Raw genomic sequence first — 24,232 nt, 5'->3', positions numbered from 1 at the left:
TATACTCAAAGGAGAACAAAGCAATGTTGTATATGTTCATAAGATTCTATTGAGGAAGATTAGATTAAGACCTAATGATTTGTTCAAGGACACACAGAGATGTATGTATCTAGGTAAGTCTCTAAACCTGGGTTGCTCTCTCTCAAATTGAACAGTCCAGGCACTAGTCTCTCCAGCTGGGACACATCTGAACACCAGAGTCTGATGAAAACAAAGACTATAATCCAGAACTATGGAACTCAGGATAATTGGTTTGTAAACTGAATAAGTAGGCTCACCTCCATGTTGATGGGAGAGTATTTCATGGGCTGCCTGTGTATGATATTATCTTTAGGCACCTAATGATACTTTTGGTGCCTCTCTCTCTTCTTCAAACAGCAAATTCTTAAATTACATAGCAAATCGATGGTTTGGTTTATAGCATGCAGAAAAAAGTAGAAAAAGAAACATATAGCTCACTATATAACATGAAGACTTCTGAGGGCCTATCAGTGCCAACATTCATATGGAGAACTAACAACTGCATGAACATTGTTCAAAACAGAAATGTAGTGCATGAGCCCTAATCTCAGTTGGGAGCCTAGTGTGGAAAGGAATAGGGAATCTATTTTAGCAGTGTCCATTAGAAGAAATCATATCAATATTAAGAAACCTGGAAGCAAAACAAGTGAGAAAGGTGATACCATTTTTCCAGCCTATTAAGATATTAGGAATCACATTGAAAAATGAATGAAATAGACTAAAGGACAACAGCATTTTGTGAAAACCAAGAAATGTCAACATTCTGTCACTATCTTTCATCACCACACATATACAAAATAAAATTGCTAAAGCTTGTCAAAGCGTTGTCAGTTTCTAGAGAAAATTTAAAGGTTTACTTTAACTAGAAAGTATGCTAACTGAATATTGAAGCAGATGGCTTGAATATCTGAAGTGAAAACACAGTAAAATCTCTTAAAGCTTTCTGACAGATGCTTATAGTAACACTGATATTGCTTATGCTTGTAAGTTCTTTGTGGCGTGTGCTTGTTTAGAAACAGAAGAGTGCTTATGCCAAAGAGGTCCCTTGTCCCCTTGCAATACTTATTCTCAGCATATTTATTTATTTAAACATATATAAAAATATAAAACATATACAGTAGCATATTGATGGTACTTAACCCCAACACTCTGAATGACCTCACCCAGTGGTTTCATATAGAGAGAAGCATGAGAGGCAGAACTGAACCCTGCAGTATCCCACAGCAAAATTGCTGTTGGGATCACCAGACGTCCCCCCATGCCACTCTTTTGAACTGGTTCTGATGATGGGAATGGAGCCACTGTAGTACAATGCCTCCCACTCTCGTTCCATAGAACCTGTCCATGAGGATTCCATGATCAACAGTATCAAAGGCTGCTGAGAGGTCCAGGAGAATTAGTAGGGTCACACTCCTCATCTTTAGCCCAGAGCAGGTCATCAGTCAGGAAAACTAAGGCTGCTACAATACCAAATCCTGAACTAAAACCAGACTAAAGAGGGTCCAGACAATTAGTTTCCTATAAGAATATCTAAAGCTGTCCAGCTACCACATATTCATACATTTTTCCCAAAAAAGGGGGATATTTGCAATGAGGCAGTAGTTGTCATATATCTCTGGGTCCAGAGAGGGCCTCTTCAGAAGAAGGTGAACCATCACCTCTTTCAAGTCAGAAGGTGCACCATCACCTCTTTCAAGTCATTCCCTGCTGTAATGAGGTATCTACTACTTCCTGGATACATCCAATCATTCCATCCCTTCTATATCAACCATGATGGGCAAGGATCATATACATAGATGCTGGGACAGACTGATTCAAGCATCTTGTCCGTATCATCAGGTTGCAACAGCTGAAACTGATCCCCAAAAACTGACTAGGCGGTGCACTAGACATCTTCTTAGACACTGTTAAATTTATGGCATCAAATATGAATTATCCTCTCTCCTCAAATTGCTTAGCAAACCTCTCACAGTAGATGACTGAGGGTTTCACTCCTAGCTTTCTTGAGTTTGACCCCAGCAAGTGCTTAACCACTTGGATCAATGCTGCTGGGTAGCAGGTGAAGGATGAAGTAACAAAGTACAACTTTTCGTCCTCTTAACTGCAGAATAGTAGATACAACAAGAAGTCCTCATTAGTTTCTGATCATACTTGCTTCGAGACCTGTGCCACCTGCACTCTAGGCATCATCTGGTTTATTTCATGTCCTGTAGATCTTGTGTAAACCAAGGGGAGTTATGGACTCCACTACACTTGAGTAGGAGCTTGGGAGCAAATGTTACCAACTGCCCTTTCCATCTCATTATTCCACATTGAGACCGTGGCCTCAGTCAAATTACAGTGGGGTCTCGACTTACAAACTTAATCCGTATTGGAAGGCAGTTCTCAGGTCGAAAAGTTCTTAAGTCGAATCTGCATTTCCCATAGGAATGCATTGAAAACCATTTAATCCATATCTGCTCTTTTCGTCCACAGAAACTAATGGGAAGCTGCTATTCCGCCTTCTGCCACTAGAGGGGGATATTTTTTTCTTTTTTCCTTTTAACCTAAGATGACTTAGCTTTTAAAAAAAGAAAAAAAAGAGTTCGTAACTCGAATCTAAGTTCGTAAGTCGAGTCCATATATTCCTATGAGAGCGGTTCGTAAGTCGAAACGTTCATATGTCGAGCCGTTCGTAAGTCGAGACCCCACTGTAGCAGTCCTAGCAGCCGGAAATTCTCTCAGAGCATTCAAGAATCCTTTGTATTCCATACATCTCCAAGGCCAGAACATTTTATTGTGTCCCCCAACCCTACAGAGAAGGTCTGATGGCAACAATTAACATTGATCTGTGATGGTCATTTGTTATGCTTAAAATATTTTGGCCTGCAACCCTCTAATCCCTCATCATCATTGGCTGTTCAGGCTTGGTCTTGTGGTCACAATGTAGGCCAAAAAGTATATGGAGGACAATTGTTGCTAATCTCTGATGGAGGAATTTAAAACATTGCCACACACTTCCAGAGCTCTCAAGTAGGTATGCAAGAGGGAGTTTTCCTTCACTTCTTATAAAAGAAGCTGGCTTCACCTTTTGATTTGTTTAATTTCTATTGAATTTTTCCTTCCCCTTATTTGTTATATTACTTCTATCCCATCATTTACTTGCTCTCATAGACTTAATACGTATTTGTCCATTGGTCTTCCACTGAATTATTATCCAAATCTCTAGCAGCTCAGTTTATATTAACTGCTTATTTGATTTTAATTACTGTTCCACTTACATTTTAGTTATACTTTTGCCATGTAATATATTTCTTTCCCTAGTAACTTCCCTGTGAGTCTCATCAGTTTCTGTGAAAAGGGTGCTGAAGCTAATAACCACAGGACCTGCTTTATTTTAGGTTCTTGGGCAAATTACTTTTCATTTAGCCTTACCAGTTTACGCTCTGGAAAAGTGGTGTTTTGTGACTGGCGAAACTTACCATGCTACCTATTTTGAGAATGGGCAACACCTCACCACAGTAGCCATTATGTTAGACTGTCTACAGTACTTGTAACATTCCAGATGTCCCTTCCAGCAAAAAGTTCTAGAGTTACAATTTAAGCATAGTGAGACTGAAAATCACTATTTAAATTCATCACAGATCTTTTTAAGAAGGAAAGGGGGCCATTCACTTTCATTTAATACAATTTGGTTTACTTGCAGTAAGACTCAAACTACCACAAGACTATAGAGGCTTTCAAATACCATTTCTCCATTTATAATTGTATCTATTTTTAAAAGGGGTGGGTGGAAAGCAGCAGACTTCTTCCCAGCGCCTGCATTGAACTCTTAATTGTATTTTTTCTCACGTGGATTAAATATTGAGTACTAAAAGGCACAGTGCTTTAGACTTTGCCTTTTGGTGTTTTTAAGCTTTGCCTTTCTGTACACAAATGGCCTTTTGTTCTTGTCATTGCACTTATTGTAATTACCTTCTTTGATGAACCACAATTGGCTAATGTTTAACATCATTTGAAACATGTGGGTCATATAAAAATGGCAAGACCTCAACATCACAGAGTACACATCAACCAGATATACTGGTTTAATACTTGTTCTGCATAGTTTATTTTAGAGAGATTTATCCAGCTCTGTAATGTATTTTTGCACGATATAACGGGTCACAGGAGCTCTTTTGCATAAGAAGCATGTGGTAATTCTTGTTTTTTACTTTACTCACCATGATACAACACCTGTTACATTGATGTAGAATTAAAAATATAAAATGTGCCATATACAAATAATCCCAAACATTGCTGGCTGGAATACTTATTTGTATACAGGACTGAGACTTATTATTATAATCTGTATAAATAAGTAAACCAAACATGTAAGAGTTGTTCAGGTATTACATGCCTGGGACAAATACCAGCACTGAAAGAGTCACGGGTATACAATGTGTTCCATCCCCTCTTTATGTGGAACAAAGCAATGTGTGCACTGGGCTGAACAGGTTTATTCACAAACAGTAGCATTGCGAGACCTTTCTTCCTCCTCCCCCCCAAAAATGGGAAACATGTGACTTCCTGTATTCCCTATTACACACCCGTTGTGTGAGTTGTTAAGTGACTAGGGATAAAAAGAGCAATTTCTTCAATAGTGGCAATTTGCCACTGTGATGCATGCCACTGCATTTATACTGGTGTAATTAACCAATGGGATTCTGGCCCACTGTATTAAAACACATATACTACAGCCTAATTCAAATGTCTTTTTTTCCCCTCCCAACTGTAGGTAGAAGAACCATCCAGATGGGTATTTCCCCTCAAAAGCAGTTCTTAACTACACAGATTTTACTCACCCTGAACTATACTGAGATTAATAGTTTAGATATTGTAAGACCTGCTGCTGTATGCAAAAATACTGCTAAAATATGAATAAAAATGTAGTATTGTTTAAAACAGGTAACTAAACAGCAGATGTGTCAAGTTTATAATGAATCCAAAACCATTGGATATTACTTATAAATTGCATCTTCTAGCTATTTGTTTATCAAAACTCAGAGTGGCAGTACTGCGGCCCCACTCAGTATTATCTCTTGTGCTCTTTTACACGTGGAGGGCAATTTGTCTGCATATAAAAGTCTACATACTCCATGTCTATTGAAACTCTGATTTTCAACTCACATGTTAAGTGGACTTTAGAGAGTTTCAGACAGTCATCTTGCATGAGTACAAAAGACAGGGGGCTTAGACTGTTGCCCTCTGCTTATAAAGTCTATTTGTAGCTGAAAACTTTTAGGCAAGTTTGATTCCCTATTGTGCCTCTTGGTGGAAAAGCCAGCTGTCTGGCTTGGGCAAACTGTTCAGTCCCAGACAGATCAAAAGAACACACTGGTAACTTTGTGGGTAATAGATAAGCATATGAAAATCTTAAACTAGAATGTCTCATGTTAACTATAACAATAGAATTGTTTGAATATAAGATCAATATAGGTCTAAGTTTATATTTTAGATAATGTATGTATATTAATCATTATAAAGTTAGGAAATCACATTTTGATCTTAATAATGGTCTAAATATGTTAGTAGGGTAATATGGTTTATGTAGACAGAATTATATACTAGATAGATATATGGAAATTATCTCCCCGCATATATGTTTGTGTTTGTCTTTTATGTTTGTTTGTGTTATAATAAAAAATGAGAAAAAAAGAACACACTGGTAAGTTACTTCTGAGTACTTCATCCTTAGGAAATCCTGGGTCACCCTAAATTATAATAAACTTGATGGTACACAATTCAAGTTACAAAAAGCCAGGTTTCAGCTGAATATCAAGAAAAAACATCCTAACTGTTAGAGTAGTATGATTATGGAACCAGCTTCCCCAGGACGTTGAGCTCTCCAACACCTGAGGCAAAGTTAGACAGCCATCTGTCAAATATACTTTAATTTTGATTCCTGCATTAAACAGGGGGTTGGATATGATGGTCTTTTAGGCCCCTTCCAACTCCATTGTTCTATGATTCCTTGAATTAATTAAGTAAAAATAACAAGAGATGAGAAAGAACATCCCAAAAAAGGAATTGTGAAGGCTCTACTGTTCTCCTGAATCAATTAGCTTGTAACAGACCTATACAACTTTTGAACTGCCACATTTACAACTTGTATTGGTTCCTGCCACAGTCCTAGGTAGCCAGTAGAAAAATACTGTAGTGCTTTCTCAGTTCTGTCTGGAACTCATAGATGTGGCTTTGTAAGCTGTACAGACTGACAAAGTCATGCTACAGGCCCATGCCAAGATATGATAAACTAAAAGTTAGAATATGATTTCTCTGAGATAACAAACCTGCATGTTTACTTATTCATGGATTTCAAGGAGTAGAAAGCTACTTAAATAGTACATTGAAGCTACTTAAATAGTTTTAAGTTAAGCAGTCAGTGAACACTGAAAACATCAATGCAATAATAAAGTAAAAATCTGAGTTAAGACTCTGGAATGTAGAAAAATACAGAATGCATAATTTATGAAGTCATATCAAATGTGATTTAAATAAAATTACAGCCATTGTGAAGCTCTAAATTAGACAGACCCAGACCTTGACCTGAATGAAGTATCTGGGTCTCTTTCCCAGAAAGAGTTCTACACATTCAGGTAATTCTGCAAAGGCCCTTTTCTATTAGTTTTGAAACTCCTGAATAGCTACTGCTGTGTAAAAAATAATAGAAACAACACTAGATTTGAATATGATGGAAGAAACAGTATGGTTGAAAGAAATCTGCTTTAGAAACCTGAAGGAAAAGCAGAGCTGCTGCTGACGGAATCGGATGCCACTTTATTAACCTGTTAACCTGCCAGAATGTTGTATTTACTTTGAGATAAATTTTATTTGCTAGATAGCCAATAAAAATGATGCTTTTTTGAAAGAGGTATTGTAATGGTACTGTATTTAATTATACTGATCTAGCATATGTACATAGCAACAACATCAGGTCTACCTTTAGTAATAAATGTTTGTTCAACTGCTTTATGCTTGTTTTCTGGTGTGTGCGTTTTTAAAAAAAAACAACCTTTAAAGTCAGGGGTTCTCAAATTCTTCCTTCAAGGCAAACAGCTTCTGCTAGAAGACTGTACTCAGTAACCCTCAGAAGCACAGAAAAAGCCAGAGAAAGGCAGATTAAGTTAGTTGAAAAATCAACAGGAAATTAGTAAAGTTTAGCATGCTCAGGCCATCTCTGGCAAACTATTTCAGCAGGCAAAGGAACTCTGGCTTCCTTTAGAGAAAATATGAAGTAGTAATACTGAGGATCAGTATTACATAAAGAAAACAAACACTCCTTCTCATCCTCATTTTATATAGCCACAATGGGATGGATGCCACTAACTAGTGAGCAAGCCAGGTTTTAAACAGTGGTTTATGATTCAGCATGAGTGGGCAACCCCCAGATCATACACATCTATCTGTGCCCTTTGGAGGGCTGCAGCCACCCCCCTGACTCCTATCCCCCCTTTTATTTTTTCTTATGTTACACTGGTAACTAAGTGCTGTTAAGGCATTCCTGACTTGCAGCAACTGTGAATGGGCTTTCAAGGTATGTAAGATGTTCAAGCTGCGACTTCCTACTACCACACTCAGTGAGTTTCCATGGTCAAGCAGGCACTTGAACTCAGGTCTTCAGTGCCCTTGTCCCACGCTATATACACAAAACCACAACAGCCTCTGATACTGGAGGTAAGATAAAGCTCTAATGATAGCTGACAGTCTTCTTGTTGTTGTTTAGTCATTTAATCATGTCCAACTCTTCGTGACCCCATGGACCAGAGCACGTCAGGCCCTCCTGTCTTCCACTGCCTCCCGGAGTTTGGTCAAATTCCTGTTTGGACTTTTGTCAGCAAGGTGATGTCTCTGCTTTTTAAGATGCCGTCGCTTTCCTCCCAAGAAGCAGGTGTCTTTTAATTTCGTGGCTGCTGTCCCCATCTGCAGTGATCATAGCTGACAGTCTTATCTGCCATTTGTTCAGCAAAATGTCTTAATGACACCCAGGATGTGCATAGGCAGATTCCCAAACAATCTTTTAGAACAGTAGCAGAAACAGATCTCTTGTCAGAAAGTAAAGCCTGAGAGTTGCAGCAATGGGGTTAATTCTTTGAATTATGCAGTTATCATGTGTGAGCCAAATAATTTTGAGGGCCTTTGAGTAGTCTTTTTGAGGCACACAAGAATCAAGCAGACTATGAGAAAATGAATGAAGTACAGCACATGTTCCAGTGTATCCATGAAACAAATAAAGAATAAACCAACCAAATGATTAGAAATAGTAGGATCATATCCCTTGTCACATAATGATTATGTCCTGAAGAAACAGAGCAGAAAATGATTTATTAATATTGGACTAAAATGGAAACCACCCATGCACGGCATTTTACTCAACCAGCTCTTCTTTTTTAATGCAGCTTTAGTGTCAAAATTTACTACATCTTAATAAGCAATTGAGTATCTCAGCATATTATCATGCGTTCTCCAAAATCCAGTCAAATAAAAAACAAATTTATATATTGACCTTTGTGTCAGTTTTGTTCTGCTGTTCAACTCTATTGTGGTACACTTTCGGAAATACCTAAATGATGAGGGGATTATAAACCTTATCAAATTTAGCCCATGCATTTCTTTCAAGGAATGCCTTGTTGTTGCTGCTGCTGCTGTTTAGTCGTTTAGTCGTGTCCGACTCTTTGTGACCCCATGGACCAGAGCATGCCAGGTCCTCCTGTCTTCCACTACCTCCCAGAGTTGGGTCAAATTCATATTGGTAGCTTCGATGACACTGTCCAGCCATCCCATCCTCTGTTGTCCCCTTCTCCTCTTGCCTTCACACTTTCCTAACATTAAGATCTTTCCCAGGGAGTCTTCTCTTCTCATGAGATGGCCAAAATATTGGAGCCTCAGCTTCAGGATCTCTCCTTCCAGTGAGCACTCAGGGTTGATTTCCTTCAGAATGGATAGGTTTGTTCTCCTTGCAGTCCAGGGGACTCTCAAGAGCCTCCTCCAGCACCACAATTCAAAAGCATCAGTTCTTCAGTGGTCAGCTTTCTTTATGGTCCAAAGCTGTTTTCAAGATTCTTTAGTTTTTCCAACGGAGCCCTCCACCATCTTTTTAAAAAAAGGCTGATTACTCTTGGAAATGGTGCTTCCACTCCTGGCCACTTCATCATCATTCTTATTATTCGACCATGAGGATCTATGCTGATCAATGGAATTGCCTTGGGCTAATGGGATAACTGCTACTATGCACTGTCTCCCACCAGAAGAGCTAGACAGACTTGTTGGTTTTCCAGGGAGGTTGAAGTGATAAAATATTTGAAGAAGTAACTACACAAGGAATCTGACTAAACTGTAGCTTTCAATACCTCCAACCATGGAATGTTTCTGAACTAACTGGCTGTTATGGGACTCTGTCTAAAATCCTGTTGTCATAACGTATTTCTCATAAGGCTGATGATGTCATATGCTGTGGCAATGTTTTGGAAATTATGAATTTCTAACTTCTCTTTGAAGGCTCCTGTGTAATCCCTTTCATTGTCTGGAAGCCTTTGGGGCTGTAGGATAGGAGGGGGAAGTTTTAATTACCAAAGATTGTGGAGATAACTTTACCACTGATGCCGATTTTCAGTAAAGAAAGACTTCTCCTTCCTAACCCATGGCTTCCTATGATGAAAAGGATTACATGGAACCTGCGGGAGCTTCACAAAATAAGCAGAAGTGGTTAATTCCTGAAAAATCGCTGCTGCTAATGGCACCATCAGACTTGCACAGCACAAGTTACGCGATAGGATTTCAGTCTCTGTTTTCTACTGGTTCTAGTTCCCTTCAGACGACAGATTTCAGAAGATCTCATTGGGGTATTAAAGTTTAGTATCAAGGTTCTGTTTTGATTCCCATGTGAAATTGGTGGCAAAAGGTGAATTGCATTCTGTTCTCTTGATGCCTTGATGCTCTTTTATTTTCTTTACTGATTTTGGATTGGTTGGTTTGAATTATGTTCTCAGTTTAAGCTTGCTTAAGTCACTGCATAACTTACTACAGCAAAGTGGGACTTCTAAATAATAAGGCATGGCTCACATTACTCAGCATCTGTCTCTTGTGCAGTCAGTTATGCACAAGGCAGCATAACCAGCAGTCCATTAGTTAGTGGCAATTTGCAATTTAACAAATTACACAACTGAAAGCATTTTGACTTATGCATGTGAATATCACCAACAAGGTTCTGAGCATAGGATTTTAAAACTGTTTGCTACGTGTCTGTTTCTCTTGCTCTTTCATGATTTTACTGCTGTTTCTTTTTCTATTCAGAACACAGGTGGGAAGTGTCATATGAGTCCTAAATGAGGAACTGGCATGCCATGGATGGCTGTTCATAAACAAAACCTTTGATATGCTTCTGTCCAAGTGGCTGAACCAATGAAATGCGGTATGACCTACTTGAAAGTTCACTGAAAACAGTTCCCAAGCAGCTAGGCTAACATTTAAAGGGTCTTTCCATATCAGAGCTTTAAATGTCTATCTAGTGGTGTGGATAAAAGGTCTTTGACATGATGTATACAGTACAACATAAAGTACAAAAGGTGTTAATTTATCACGGAGACAGAAGATCCTACCATAAACCAATGCAAACTGCTGATGATGCACTAAATCAAAGTGAGTGATGAACACAAATATAGCAGCAACTGAAGTTCAAAAGGATACAGATCTACATGATCAATGAGCTGTCAAACGGCAAATGAAATGTAATGTAGACAAACTCACAGAAATACACATTGGATTAAGAATTATCCGTCCATGCAAAAAAAAAAAGGCTGAAATACGACAGAAATTGCCTAGTTAAACAAAGCCATTCTAAAATTTGAAACTCTGTACAGTACTTGCTGTTCACATTTACAAAAGCATTCTTGTATAACACAGAAAGAAATCTTTTTATACATATAACTATTAAAATAACAATATTTTCAATATTTTAAAATAGATTTATATTCTTTTCTTATTTGAAAACTTTGTGCTGAAGGCCAATGCATATTATTTAAATTGAAAGTCACCAAATTTGTGAGGGCACAAATACGAATAAAACAACTCAAAATGAGGAACCTAGATCTCTCCCGTGCAACATTTCACATGGCACCCACTAGGTTATTATCTCTGGTTTGTATTTCAGAAATCAATAGGATTTACCTTAGTTTTGACAAACAGGTCTACTTTATTTTGGATTAAAACTGAATTTACTACTCCTAGTAACAATTCCCAAATATAGCCAAGTTTCATTGTCCCTAAGAAAGACAGTGCTTAAGATTCAGCTTGTAAGTTTTTGCACACAAGTGCTGGTGAAAAAGTTTTTGTTTTCATTTTTTTTTCCCCTTAATAAAACTTGACTAGGGGAAAAACTATGGATGACAGGTTAGAGAAACAGGAAGAAAGTTCAAGGCAATTCAAAAGCAGTGTGAATCAAAATTCACATAAATTTTGGGGAAGTAAATGGTTCTTTGATATCATTTCTGTCATTGTCACATTAAATACACCTTTAAATACACCATGATATGTTTCTTTAACTTTTGTTTTATATTTTACCTTTCAGTCTATTGTGTTGAAGACAAAATTACCATGTTAAAATATGACCTGATCCCAGATGTAGTTTATTTAAATTTCAGATTGAAAAGCTTACTGAGAACAGATAAGATTGATTGCTCTTTCCATCTTAGCATAATTGTATTTCAGGTGAACATCAATTTACTTTAAAGGACACCTCTAAGTAACAGACTGCATCATACATAATTCATCAATCACAGCTGCCTGTTACATGACTTACTTAAACAGATTTCAATAGAATAAAAAGAGTTCCATTGTTTTTCCAATTTTGGCATCTTTGCGTTTAAATTGTTTTAGAAACATTAATTTACTCAGAATTATCGCTAAAAAGAGCTCATACTTGGCAAAGAGCAAAATAAATGGTTCTGAATTCAAAATGTCTTACTTTTCATCCAGATGTGCTAGTTATTAAAATCACTGTTAAATGCATTTTCAAACATCATTAAGACAACAAAGAAATCATGGTAATTAAGAGTATAAGTAAGCCACACACAATAAAGGAGGGGAAATTTTGTCATAATAGGAGTCTCTAAGATGATACAGATTTTGTTTTGTTGTAAAGGTATGTTCATTTATATTTTTAGAAAGATCAGAATCTACTGTAATTACCCTAAAATTACTTTTTGAAGTGTAGCAAACATTCCCCCCCCAAAAAAAAACCTTTGAATATTTTGCACCATCATCATCTGTTTATTTTTATATACAAATATACATCTTATACATGGAGAGGGTAAACTACAGGTCTGAGGGTTCTACTTTTATTTTTTAAAAATAGAATCCTGAAGTCCATCAACAGCAGCATAAAGGCAGCTAACATTACAGGCCAAATAACACCTACTGAACCTTATCAGTCATATACTCTGATGCCTTATAAAATAAATATGAACATCTGTGTTATTACAGAGTAGGTGTCCTAGCCACCTAATTTAGACCACTAAGTTGTTATCGTCAAACCAGTTTGGAACCTCAGAGCCTTCATGTAAATCACCTAGAGCACTATCAATACATCCTTATCCCATTCTCTGCCCACCTTTCTGTTTGTATAATTTTTAAATTTTGCCCATCATTTTAAATGATTCATTAAAAAAGTTTATTTTAAAAATATTATTTCCCAACTTCACAATTTTAGCCAATACTTTATTCCCTTATTATCACAATCTAATATGCAGGGTAACTCTAAGCCACTCAGGGAAGAGGGCAAAGAAGGCTTTAGAAAAACTGAAGCATTCCCCACTAGGACAACATGCAGGCTGATGTCAGGTTGCTTAGCATAAGCTAAATTGTTAACATTCACTCAGTTTCTCCCCAGTTAACAAATGGTCCCTGCTATGATTCCTGGGAGTGGGTGCACATACTGGCTTAGTACATATGTACACCACCCCCTGAGCATCACAGTGGGGATACTTTGTTTATCAGGGAGGAATGGTCTGAAAGTTATTTAGCCTACTCTAAGCAACAGGATTTCAGCCACAGATTGCTGGAATGGACAAATACCACAAGAGCCAATCAACTGGAGACATTAGGGCAAAACATATCGTGGTTAAGGTCCTAAGCCTACACATTATCTCAGTATGCCCTCTCCCTAAGGGTCATGAACTACAGTAGACTAAGAACAGATGAAGTAATTTCCATTTGATTGGAAGCAAGAGAAAAAGAAAAATGGAAAATGGAAGTGGGGAGGAGAAAATTCACTTTCTCCAGTCACCTGCATATTATACCCATATACTTTCCCTACATTCACATATTACAAGATTGCTTTTCCCACTGTCAAATACTTAATAATCAGAATCCAATTTACATTCAGGGGTCAATTTAACCACTTCCATTTGCTGGCCACAGTTTCCTTCAAAGCCAAGTGCTACTTGGTTTTGTTTGCTTTCCCAGTTTACAAAAGAAAATATTGGATTGTTTTCCAGTTTCACATTAATGCCAATATGGTTAATTAATTTGGTTTATTAATTAATTTGATTAATTATGATAATAACATATCAAACTTGTACTTGCACATCTATGGGTACTAGCTCTTCAACAAAGTATGGGGGAGGGGAATTGGATTCATTACCAATTCACATCCAAAATCTGGCCAATTATCTGCAACCTCATTTTCCAATCTTTTACTACCTTGTTCATTACACATTACACATTGAAACATCTCCCTGAATTAAGATTAGTTAACACATGCCATACTATCTAGCCCATTCATTATCTTATTTTCCAGGCACACTTGGAAAATAAGATAACGAATGGGCTAGATACACTTCGTGGAGAAAATTATTGACATTTTAAATAATAGTAAACTTTGCACATCTTCTGAAATGTTTATATTTCTTTACTATATCTCCATATTATGTAACATACCTTTACAATAATTTACTTCCACCTGATCTCATCAATATTTCAAAATCTGCTATATCGTATTTTTGTTCTTACATAAAAGTGATTTTATCTTCATATGCTTATACATCAGATATTCTTGCACTTTTTCACGAACCTCCCTGTAAGTTGCAATGGAAGTATTACTCAATTCATTCTGGTATTTATCCATTCTTTTCCATTGCTGCTTTTAGACAATACTGAAAGGTCCATCTAAGTTAAACTTTTTGTGTTTTAAGTATAGACATTAAAGCTGAGGGGGAAATGATTTGCAAATTCAAAACTGAAGCAGAATGGATGCAAAAGAGCAGCCTCATGCCACTTTATAAACTCAACACGCCATCTCCATTTTCTAGAGTGACATTATCCTTTACATAATAATCTACTTTTCCTGCTAAAAACTGTCTCAAGCATGGTAGAGCTTTCAAAAAATGACAGAAATGGACAAGATAAAAAGACAGTGGCACAAATATAAACACAGGTACACACACACACACAAGCCACGTTTTCTACATACCTGTAGACCCATCTGAAACACTGAGTGACCCATAAAATTAGCCAGCATTCGAATTAAGGCTGCACCCTGCAAACACAATTCACAAAAGAAAATGTTGGATTGTTTTCCAAATAGTTTCACATTAATGCTAATATGGCATGCATTTCATCCATTTGTTCTTTTCCAGATTATTATCATTAATAATCACACATAAAGAGAAAAAAATGAAAATACTTTTCATTCATCTTATATACCATACAAATCGTAAAACTTAGTCATTGCACACACAAAAAGGAGGAAAATGATACTACAATGATTTTAGGAGTTCACAAAACAGTTATCTGGTAGTGCTGAAACACAGCACATACAGGTGAATATTACAAAATGCAGTAACATCCTACCGAAGCCCACAATTTTCCTCAACTAGCAGTACCACGGTTGCTCATCTCAAGAAAATCATATATAGCATATTTGATTAAATAAAAAGAAAAGGAAAAAATGAGGAGAATATATCACAAATGCAAAAAAAGTGACATGGTACCACATTTTTCTGGACTAAGGAAATACCACTGGGTTGAAGTCTGGTCACAGTGGGGGGTTGCCCAATCATTTTTTTAAACAAGAAGACACACTGTTTACACATGGCCATGGGACACTAAACTAAGATCTACCATTGTGTGTTCAATGGGAGGGAAAATAAATTTGTCGGTTTCAAGTCTGATATACTTTTATGCATGTTCAAGTGGCATCTGTAGTCCCCAGAGCATCCTTTTTATTAAAAAAAAAAACCATAGAGCACCATAAGCAGCCAAACTAAGGCTGTAGTATGGAGATGACATTTAAAGTAGGGTTCCCTCCTTGCTCATTGAGAGAGAGAGATCTGCAACAGAACTTGGCAATGACACATGAGTAGAGATGGGGACGACTCACCATTTTGGTGAGTCATCCCACTTTGTGAGTCGTTAAAAGTTTCATGGGGGCAACTTCAAAGCACAAAGTTGCCCCCATGAAGCAGCGAATAACAAAGTTATTCATCAATTTGTAGGCAGGTATTTTAAAAAACCAGCCCTGCTGCCCCCCACCCCCTCCGTCATCATCTAAGGGAATCCAGGCTGCCCTTTGCAAAGATGGCAGCTACAGTTTCCTTACCCGAAATCAGACCTGGGCAAAGTGCAGCCCTCCAGATGTTGCTGAACTGCAAATCCCAACACTCCTCACTATGAGCTGTGTGGGCTAGGGTTGCTGGGAGCTGCAGTTCAGCAACATCTGGAGGGCCACATTTTGCCCAGGTCTGATTTTTACATGCCATGGTTGTGGAGGCCAGATGGAAACCTTGGCGGCAGCAGTGGCAATTACAGTAAAGGGGTGTTGATGGAGGTGGGAGGGGTTGAGGAAGCAAGAAGAAGGGGTGGGGGTAGGCTGTGGGGGTGGGTGCTGCCTATTTTTTTTAATTATGAAGGATGAATAAAAATGGGAAAATATTCGTTGATCCGTATTCGTTGAGACTTAAAATTTGACGACTACAGATCGAGAACTATTTAACGAATTGGCTATTTTCATCAAAAAAAGAGATCCATTTTTATATTCGTACCCATCTCTACACATGAGCATTGATATGGCAATATTAAATTAATTTCTTTTCTTTTATGGGGACAATGTCAGAATAAGTCTCTTTTAATACTTAATCTTATGAAAATAATGCTCCAAAATGATGTAAGCAATTTTTTTTAAAAAAAAAGTTTTGACATGTCCTCCTCAGAAGGCACAAAGGGAAAAGAGCTTATATCTCCTTTTGAAAACTAGGTGAATACTAAGTAACTTAACACAACCTTGGTCCTATAAATGTCTTTGGGCAATAACAGACAAAACTTGATGGCACCTTGAAAACTAACTGCTATGTTTCAATATGAGCTCTTAAGGAAAAGTCCAGTTCTTCAGAAGTCTGAGGAAAGTAGTATTAAAATATAGGAGTTATTTTTTAAGGCACAGCAAGGTTTTTTGTCTTTTTTTATTTTGGTTTTGGTCTGATATGCTAGGACAGATTAACATAGTTACCTCTTCTGAAAATGTAAAACCTTAGTTGGCACAATCAAGACTCTATAAAATCTCAAAACTCCTGGAAGTTGCAGTTCAAGACCATTAAGAACCCCAAATTTGGAAGCACTGCTCTTTAAACAAGCAACTAACCATTTTCTGTTACGTTCCTTCAGAACAGCACTATAAGAATCCTTGACTTAAGTGACAGGCCGGTGAGAATGTGGTCCAGAGCTTGCCTACTTCTCCTAAGGCAGTTGCTGAAGTCATGCCAACCAATTCCTATTGTATCCATATACTGAGTTTCAGGACTGTTCCACAGCTGAAGAAAAATTGTCTTCAAAGCTATGTTAAGAGGGGCATATAGATAGACATGTACACGCTGCAGAGGGCACATTGCAAACTAAAATTTAATCAACATATTAATAACATTAATTTAATGAGTTTAGTTAACCATTTTTAGCTTTCAATGTTAATAGCAGCAAATTAATTTCCCAATTTCTAATTTTTAAATATAACTAATTAATTTTCAGGCTTCAGGCACAGTTTGACCTAGAAGATCTGGTAGATTAAGCACAAATTCTCATTAGAAAATGAATAAACTGAGACTATTCTACTCTGGCCATTACATGAGAAAGTAAAACTCACTGGAAAAAAGTAACATTAGGAAAAGTAGAAAAGTAACGTTAGAAAAAGAGAAGGGCCATCACCTTTAGTTTACAAGATCTCAGTAAGGCTGTTAATGATCATATTTTAGAGGTCACTAATACGTAGGTTTACTTCAAGTCAGAAATGTACCAATGGCAGTTAAGAACAATTTTTAAACCTAATGTTCTAAATTGCAGGTTGCAGCATCCTATGATCCCTAGAAAACTCTCCCAGGGACTATTAAGAATTAAAACCTTAATGTCCTACATTACCATAAACATATGAATCCAACCCAACTCCTGCTTTCTCCTGCAGACAATTTTCTAGTTTGCTTTTATTTGGTCACTACTGACATGAACTAACCCAAATCTACTTAGATTAGAGTATTGGCTAAGATGACAGAATGGATCCATCATAAACAGTTTACTTATTTCCCATTCATTTTTAATCTAATTGCAATTTTCACTCAGGTAAGCTAAAACAATAACTTCACCAACAGAAATCACACCTATTACAGGAAAGCAAACAACAACAACAACAACAACCCTGCAGCACTTCACCATAACAAACACAATAATTCAGTTGCACAAAATTGTGAGGAAACTGAGTAACGAACTTAATAACAAGACAGCTAGGAAGAAGGGACTGAAGCAAGGCTCACTGGCTGAAATCCTGTTCAAGCTGGCAAATATAAAGTGCTGCCTGTGGAATACTGCAAAGCCTTATGCCCACGCAGCCAGCACTGTTCAGTCAATCACAAGGTTCATACCATGGTTGTGCAACTGATTGTGCAGTTTATAAGAGGACTGTTATGCAAAATGTCTGTGGAAGTACTTTGTGGATATTAGAGTGGTTGCAAGGCCAGATAGACAGGATATTAAATAAATAAATAAATAAATAAATAAATAAATAAATAAATAAATAAATAAATAAATAAATAAATAAATAAATAAATAAATAAATAAATAAAAACCACCACACGTCCATGATTTTTTCATAGAACTTCCACAGGTTTGCTTTACGCATGCACAGCTGCATAGCAGGATTTCATTCATTGGGCTGGACCTCTACTCTTCGAAATACTTCTGTCTCGGACAGAAATACTTCTGTCCAGGACAGTCGTGGAAGCATCCTTTTCTGTATCTCTACAATCCACCCTGGAGGGACAGAAAACTTACCAGAACAGGTTTTTGGTGGCACAGTAGGCTTCACAGAGGAGCAACATAGATTAAATGATGTGGATTTGAATGGAAATTGATTTGGACCAGGAAGTATGAACTAACCGATGTTGTTAAGTGCCTAGGCCCATGCTTAGATTGAAATCAAAAGAAATTAGCATGACTCACTAATACTGTTCATTTCAAGTAGGAAGAAATATAACAAACTTAGTCTGATTTTAACCCAACAATGGAATATATTTACTGTATTTTAAATCAGCCTTACATATTTTGTAATATGGGGTGTTGTGCGGATTTCTTGTTGTTTTCATAAAAGGCAAAGCTACAAAATTAGAATGAATCTAAAGATATGAACTCATAAGTCACAAGTGATAAATCATCTGAAATACAGTTCACAAGTGATAATCCATCAACTTACAATGACCCTTCCAAAGATTTTCTAAGTGCAGACTACACAGAAGTGGTTTACCATTCCTTGGCACTTACGTTCTGTCAGCATGACAACACCATCTCCCCTGACACCATCTTCAACCTGCAGTGCTAAATATGGCTCAGAAAGGGACTCAGAAGCATTCACCAAATCTTCGGAACAAACTAATCAAGTATACAGGAAAGAGGATAGCAGTGAGATGGTGAGACTGCCCCCTCTTAATACCAGTGGCATAAACCATTCCACCAATGGACATACCTTGTTACACACTTGCTGTAGAATATTACATTTTTCACACCTTGTTAACAACAACCAGTGAATTAACTTGGCATAAATTTCAGATTGTTTTGTTGTTGTTTAGTCATTAAGTTGTGTCTGATTCTTTGTGACCACATGGACCAGAGCACACCAGGCCCTCCTGTCCTGCACTGCCTCCCAGAGTTGGGTTAAATACATGTTGGTCGTTTCAATGACACTGTCCAGCCATCTCATCCTCTGTCATCCCCATCTCCTCTTGCCTTCACACTTTCCCAACATCAAGATCTTTTCCAGGGAGTCTTCTCTTCTCAGGAGATGGCCAAACTATTGGAGCCTCAGCTTCAGGATCTGTCCTTCCAGTGAGCACTCAGGCTTGATTTCCTTCAGAATGGATAGGTTTGATCTCCTTGCAGTCCAGGGGACTCTCAAGAGTCTCCTCCAGCATCACAATTCAAAAGCATCAATTCTTCAGTGATCAGCCTTCTTATTTACCAGGAGTTTGTGGGACCAGTGGCATGATTTTAGTTGTGCTTTTTTTTTATGTTGAGCTTCAGACCATTTTTGCACTCTCCTCTTTCACCCTCATTAAGAGGTTGCTGATATTTCTTCTGGCAATCTTAATTCCGGCTTGGGATTCCTCCAGTCCTGCCTTTCACATGATGTATTCTGTATATAAGTTGAATAAGAAGGGAAACAATATACAGCCCTGTCGTACTCCTTTCCCAATTTTGAACCAATCACTTGTTCCATATCCAGTTCTAACTGTTACTTCCTGTCCCACATATATATTTCTCAGTAGATAGATACAGTGATCAGGCACTCCCATTTCTTTAAGGACTTGCCATAGTTTGTTGTGGCCCACACAGTCAAAGGCTTTTGCATAGTCAATAAAGCAGATGTTTTTCTGGAACACTCTGGCTTTCTCCATAATCCAGCACATGTTAGCATTTTGGTCTCTAGTTCCTCTGCCCCTTTGATATCCAGCTTGTACTTCTGGGGGTCTTGGTCCACATGCTGCTGAAGCCCACCTTGTAGGATTTTCAGTATAAACTTGCTAGCGTGTGAAATGAGTGCAATTGTACGGTAGTTGGCGCATTCTTTGGCACTGCCCTTCTTTGGGATTGGGATGTAGACTGATCTTTTCCAATCCTCTGACCACTGCTGAGTTTACCAAACTTGCTGGCATACTGAGTGTAGCACCTTAACAGTGTTTTCTTTTAAGATTTTAAATAGCTCGACTGGAATGCCATCACCTCCACTGGCCATGCTTTCTAAGGCCCACTTGACTTCAATCTCCAGGATGTCTGGCTCAAGGCCAGCAACCATACTCTCTGGGTTGTCCAGGACCTCCAGATCTTTCTGGCATAATTCCTCTGTGTATTCTTGCCATCCCTTCTTGATGTCTTCTGCTTCTATTAGGTCCCTACCATTTTGTCCTTTATCGTAACCATCTTTGCATAAAATGTTCCTCTAATATCTCCAATTTTCTTCAACAGATCTCTGGTTTTTCCCTTTCTATTATTTTCCTCTCTATCTTTACACTGTCCTTTTAAGAAGGACCTCTTGTATTTCCTTGCTATTCTTTGGAAGTCAGCATTCAATTTTCTGTAACTTTCCCTATCTCCCTTGCATTTTGCTTCCTTTCTCTTCTCTGCTATTTATAAGGCCTCATTGGACAGCCACTTTGCTTTCTTGCATTTCCTTTTCTTTGGGATGGTTTTTGTTGCTGTCTCCTGTACAGTCCATAGTTCTTCAGGCACTCTGTCCACCAAATCTAGTTCCTTAAATCTGTTCTTCACTTCCACTGTGTATTCATCAAGGATTTGGTTTAGATTACTCCTGACTAGCCCTGTGGTTTTTCCTACTTTCTTCAATTTATGTTTGAATTTTGCTATAAGAAGCTGATGATCACAGGCACAATCAGCTCCATGTCTTGTTTTTGCCGACTGTATAGAGCTTCTCCATCTTTCACTGCAAAGAACATAATCAATCTGATTTTGGTATTGCCCAAATTTCAGATTAAAAAGTCATAAATGTTTGGCTTTGTTAAAGTTAAGATGTAATTTATAATTGTTAAAATAAACTGGGCCGCTTATTCCCTTTCACTTTTCCATAACTAAGGTTTATAATGTGAAACATTATAGAAAGTCCATGTTTCATCCAGCAATTTTAAGTTTAAGATGGTTTCTTATTTTTAGATTTTGATAGCTATTCAAAGGCAGCAAACCGATGGAAAGGGAGCAACAGGGCAGAAAAATTCTGCTGAAGCAAACAAGTTCTCTGAATGGCTTCAGAAAGCCTCAGTAAATGGGAGCATCACTCTCTTTTGTTCTGGCATAATGCATTCCTGTAAAGTATTACAGGATCACAATCCCTATTAAAGAACAAACAGGCATGCTGGATGATACCTCTTTAACAAATTGTTAAACTGGAGAAGAAGAAATGAGGCACAGCCAAATAAAAACTATTAATAAAATACAGGTTTGGAAACATTCAGGATCTCTTTCATTTGCATATCATTGCATTTTACGAAAGCAAAGAGTAAACTAGCTTTCTAAATGAAGAAGGGTGGGGACGAGAGATAAATGAGACCACATTATGAAAACTATGCAGTGTATTCCCTACAAAGAGACAAGAGCAAGGTATGTGGTGCCCATCTTGTGAATACTGCAGTACACACTGAGTTTGTAAACAAAGAAGCAGATTTATGCACAAAAACACACATTAAAATATAGCAGTTATTCTTTAAGATGCCACAATGTCTTGTCTTCTTTATTTTTTCTTTTTCTTTTATTTTTGCCTGACTTTTTAAGTGAATACAACTTTGCTAAATCCACTAATTAAATCAACTTGATTATTCCACCAGAGCCCATTCTTAAGACCATTAGGTAAAAAAAAAATACAGTGGTTAATTCAATGTTAATTCGTTCCGCGAAAAACGCTGTCTTGCAAAAACATCATTTTGCAAAACACGGTTCCCCATTGGAATGCACTGAAATCCATTTAATGTGTTCCAATGGAAAAAATTGTCGTCTTGCGAAAATCGTCCATAGGAAACCATCGTCTTGCAAAGTGCAACAGCGATCGCAAAAACTAATTGTCTTGTGGATTAATCATTTTGTGAAGTAATCGTCTTGCGAGGCACCACTGTACTTCCTCTCTCTCTCTCATGAGTGTGAGTGTGCGCATGAACAAGATATACAGAAAGATATAGAGACATCCTTTCTTCTACCACAGCCTTCTGCAAGTAAACCGTAAATTTTAATATGAACTTGTGCCAACACAGCTATCATTGCTTTTATTTGCTATATCTTAGTCTTTGCTTAAGATGTGACTGACATTGGAATCACAGGTTTTTCAGTCATAATTTCAAGGTTGTGTTATTAATGGGTTAGTATAAGGAGGCAGAGGAGAGGACTCCAGTGGGTGGACCATCACACCTCCCCTGAGAAACGGATTTGTTTCCATTTCAGCAGCAATAATGGATCAGGAGAAACCATTGGTCGTGTTGGGGGAAAATGTTGGTGTTGCAGAAGGAAGTAAGAGTAAAGAAACGAAGAAGGGCATCCCCTAGAGGAAAAGGTGAAGGGAAGGAGCTAAGCAAGGAAGAAAACACAGGAAAGGTGGTGGTGGTGGAGAAGGAGATTTGGAGGGGTGCAGTGGAGGAACTGACAGTTGAGGGATATCTGGTAGATATAAATGAAAGCATTGAGAATAAAACAGTGGGAGAATAGGAGTATGTTGTTAAAGAAGACTCCTGGACAACCCAGTGACCTTTATGCCCCATAAATCAGAGTCTTACAGTATGCTTTCCACCCAGCCCTTAAGATAATCTTAGTATTAGCGAGAGAGGGAACAATGTGAGATAAGAAGACACTAGGCAGATGAGCAAATAACTGAGGGAAGAGCAGATGTTCCAGTTATCCCCTTGCCAAAGACCCAAGACAAGCATAGTAAAATGGTATCCCGTACAGCACATGTGTCAAACTCAAGGGCCACAGGCCAAATCCAGCCCACTGGGCCATTTCATGTGGCCCTTGCAGTGTTGCCTGCTATTGGGCGGCATACAATATGCAGGTGCTTAGTCACCCATAATGCTCTGCAAGGATGCTGGGAATCTACCCAGCAGAACTTCTAATCCAGTATTCCAAGCAGCAAAGAGTCAGATAGTAGAGCTGCTTGGGCAGCATACAGCACTTTGGGAAATGTAGTCCTCGCTATTGCCCACTCCCATTCTTATGACTCCCAGCAAGAACTGTTTGATGGTGTTGCCTAGCTGCAGCCATCACCTCCTCCTCTCCCACATCGGCTACGGAAGCAAGTGAGGAGCCAGGTGATAAAGAGGGCCGAGGGCCATGTCAAATGTGAGGGAAATGCAGGAGACCTCTGTGAATAATTAAAAAAAACAAACAAACGTGGAGGGGGCTGTGAAGCACGTGTCAACGGGTGTACCTAAAACTTACTTTTCAATAAATTGTACAATAGTTGTACAATGTGCACTGCCCTTAGCAGTTGCCATTGCTGGGTCCTCACCCCAGATGTTCAGGAACAAAAGAATGCTTTGGGGTGCCAGGCAAACAGTTTTAAACCCACCCCCCTCCAGCAGACTGGATATGAGAGCCGAGCACCTCCTGTCCACCTGGGGAACAGCTCCCACCCATTGCCCATTCCTATTGACCAATTTAAATCCCAGGCAGGAGCAGCTCAATGCAATGCAAGGAGTCCTGAGAAAAAGGATCACCACCAAAAATTGTGTCTACCACTCTGTATGGCCTGGAAAACATTGCCACTTACAAAATGCAGCCCCAGAGTTGAGTTCAGGATGGGAGCTTCCAAAGAGTTTAAAGAAAACCCTCAAAAGGCCTCTACTTCTCCACATGCCCTGATTGAAGTATTAAAAATCTAGATGGTGGCAGTATCTACCATTCAGATTTTTAACTGCAAAAGACCATGAAGAACAGTTTGCAGCTTGTCTTATCTCTATGGAGAAGGGAAGTGTGAATACTCATCAACACAGTTTCTCAGTCAGAAAGGGCACTTCCAATGATAGCTGCATAGTATGTAGTCCCTCAGGTATGCCTGAGGTTTGCCCAGCCACCAGAGAGAATTACATCAACTCAGTGGAGCACACTTGTACATCATATTTCTCATTAAATAAGTATTTGCATGCTTCTTTCAAAATGGATGGTGATATTACCA

General features: G+C 38.2%; 1 protein-coding gene across 1 annotated transcript in view; it reads right to left on the bottom strand.

The window, feature by feature from the left end:
- Nucleotides 1–24,232, bottom strand: part of TRHDE (thyrotropin releasing hormone degrading enzyme) — a 277,072-nt gene that overhangs the window by 88,172 nt on the left and 164,668 nt on the right. Inside the window, exon 7 of the mRNA XM_073000372.2 lies at nt 14,507–14,572. Coding sequence (XP_072856473.2) covers nt 14,507–14,572 — 66 coding nt within the window. The remainder of the gene's footprint in view (nt 1–14,506; nt 14,573–24,232) is intronic.

This window comes from Pogona vitticeps, chromosome 5 (assembly GCF_051106095.1).
Source record: "Pogona vitticeps strain Pit_001003342236 chromosome 5, PviZW2.1, whole genome shotgun sequence".
NCBI lineage: Eukaryota > Metazoa > Chordata > Lepidosauria > Squamata > Agamidae > Pogona > Pogona vitticeps.
Note: the sequence above shows the minus strand (reverse complement) of the source record. Positions and strands in the feature narration are given on the sequence as shown.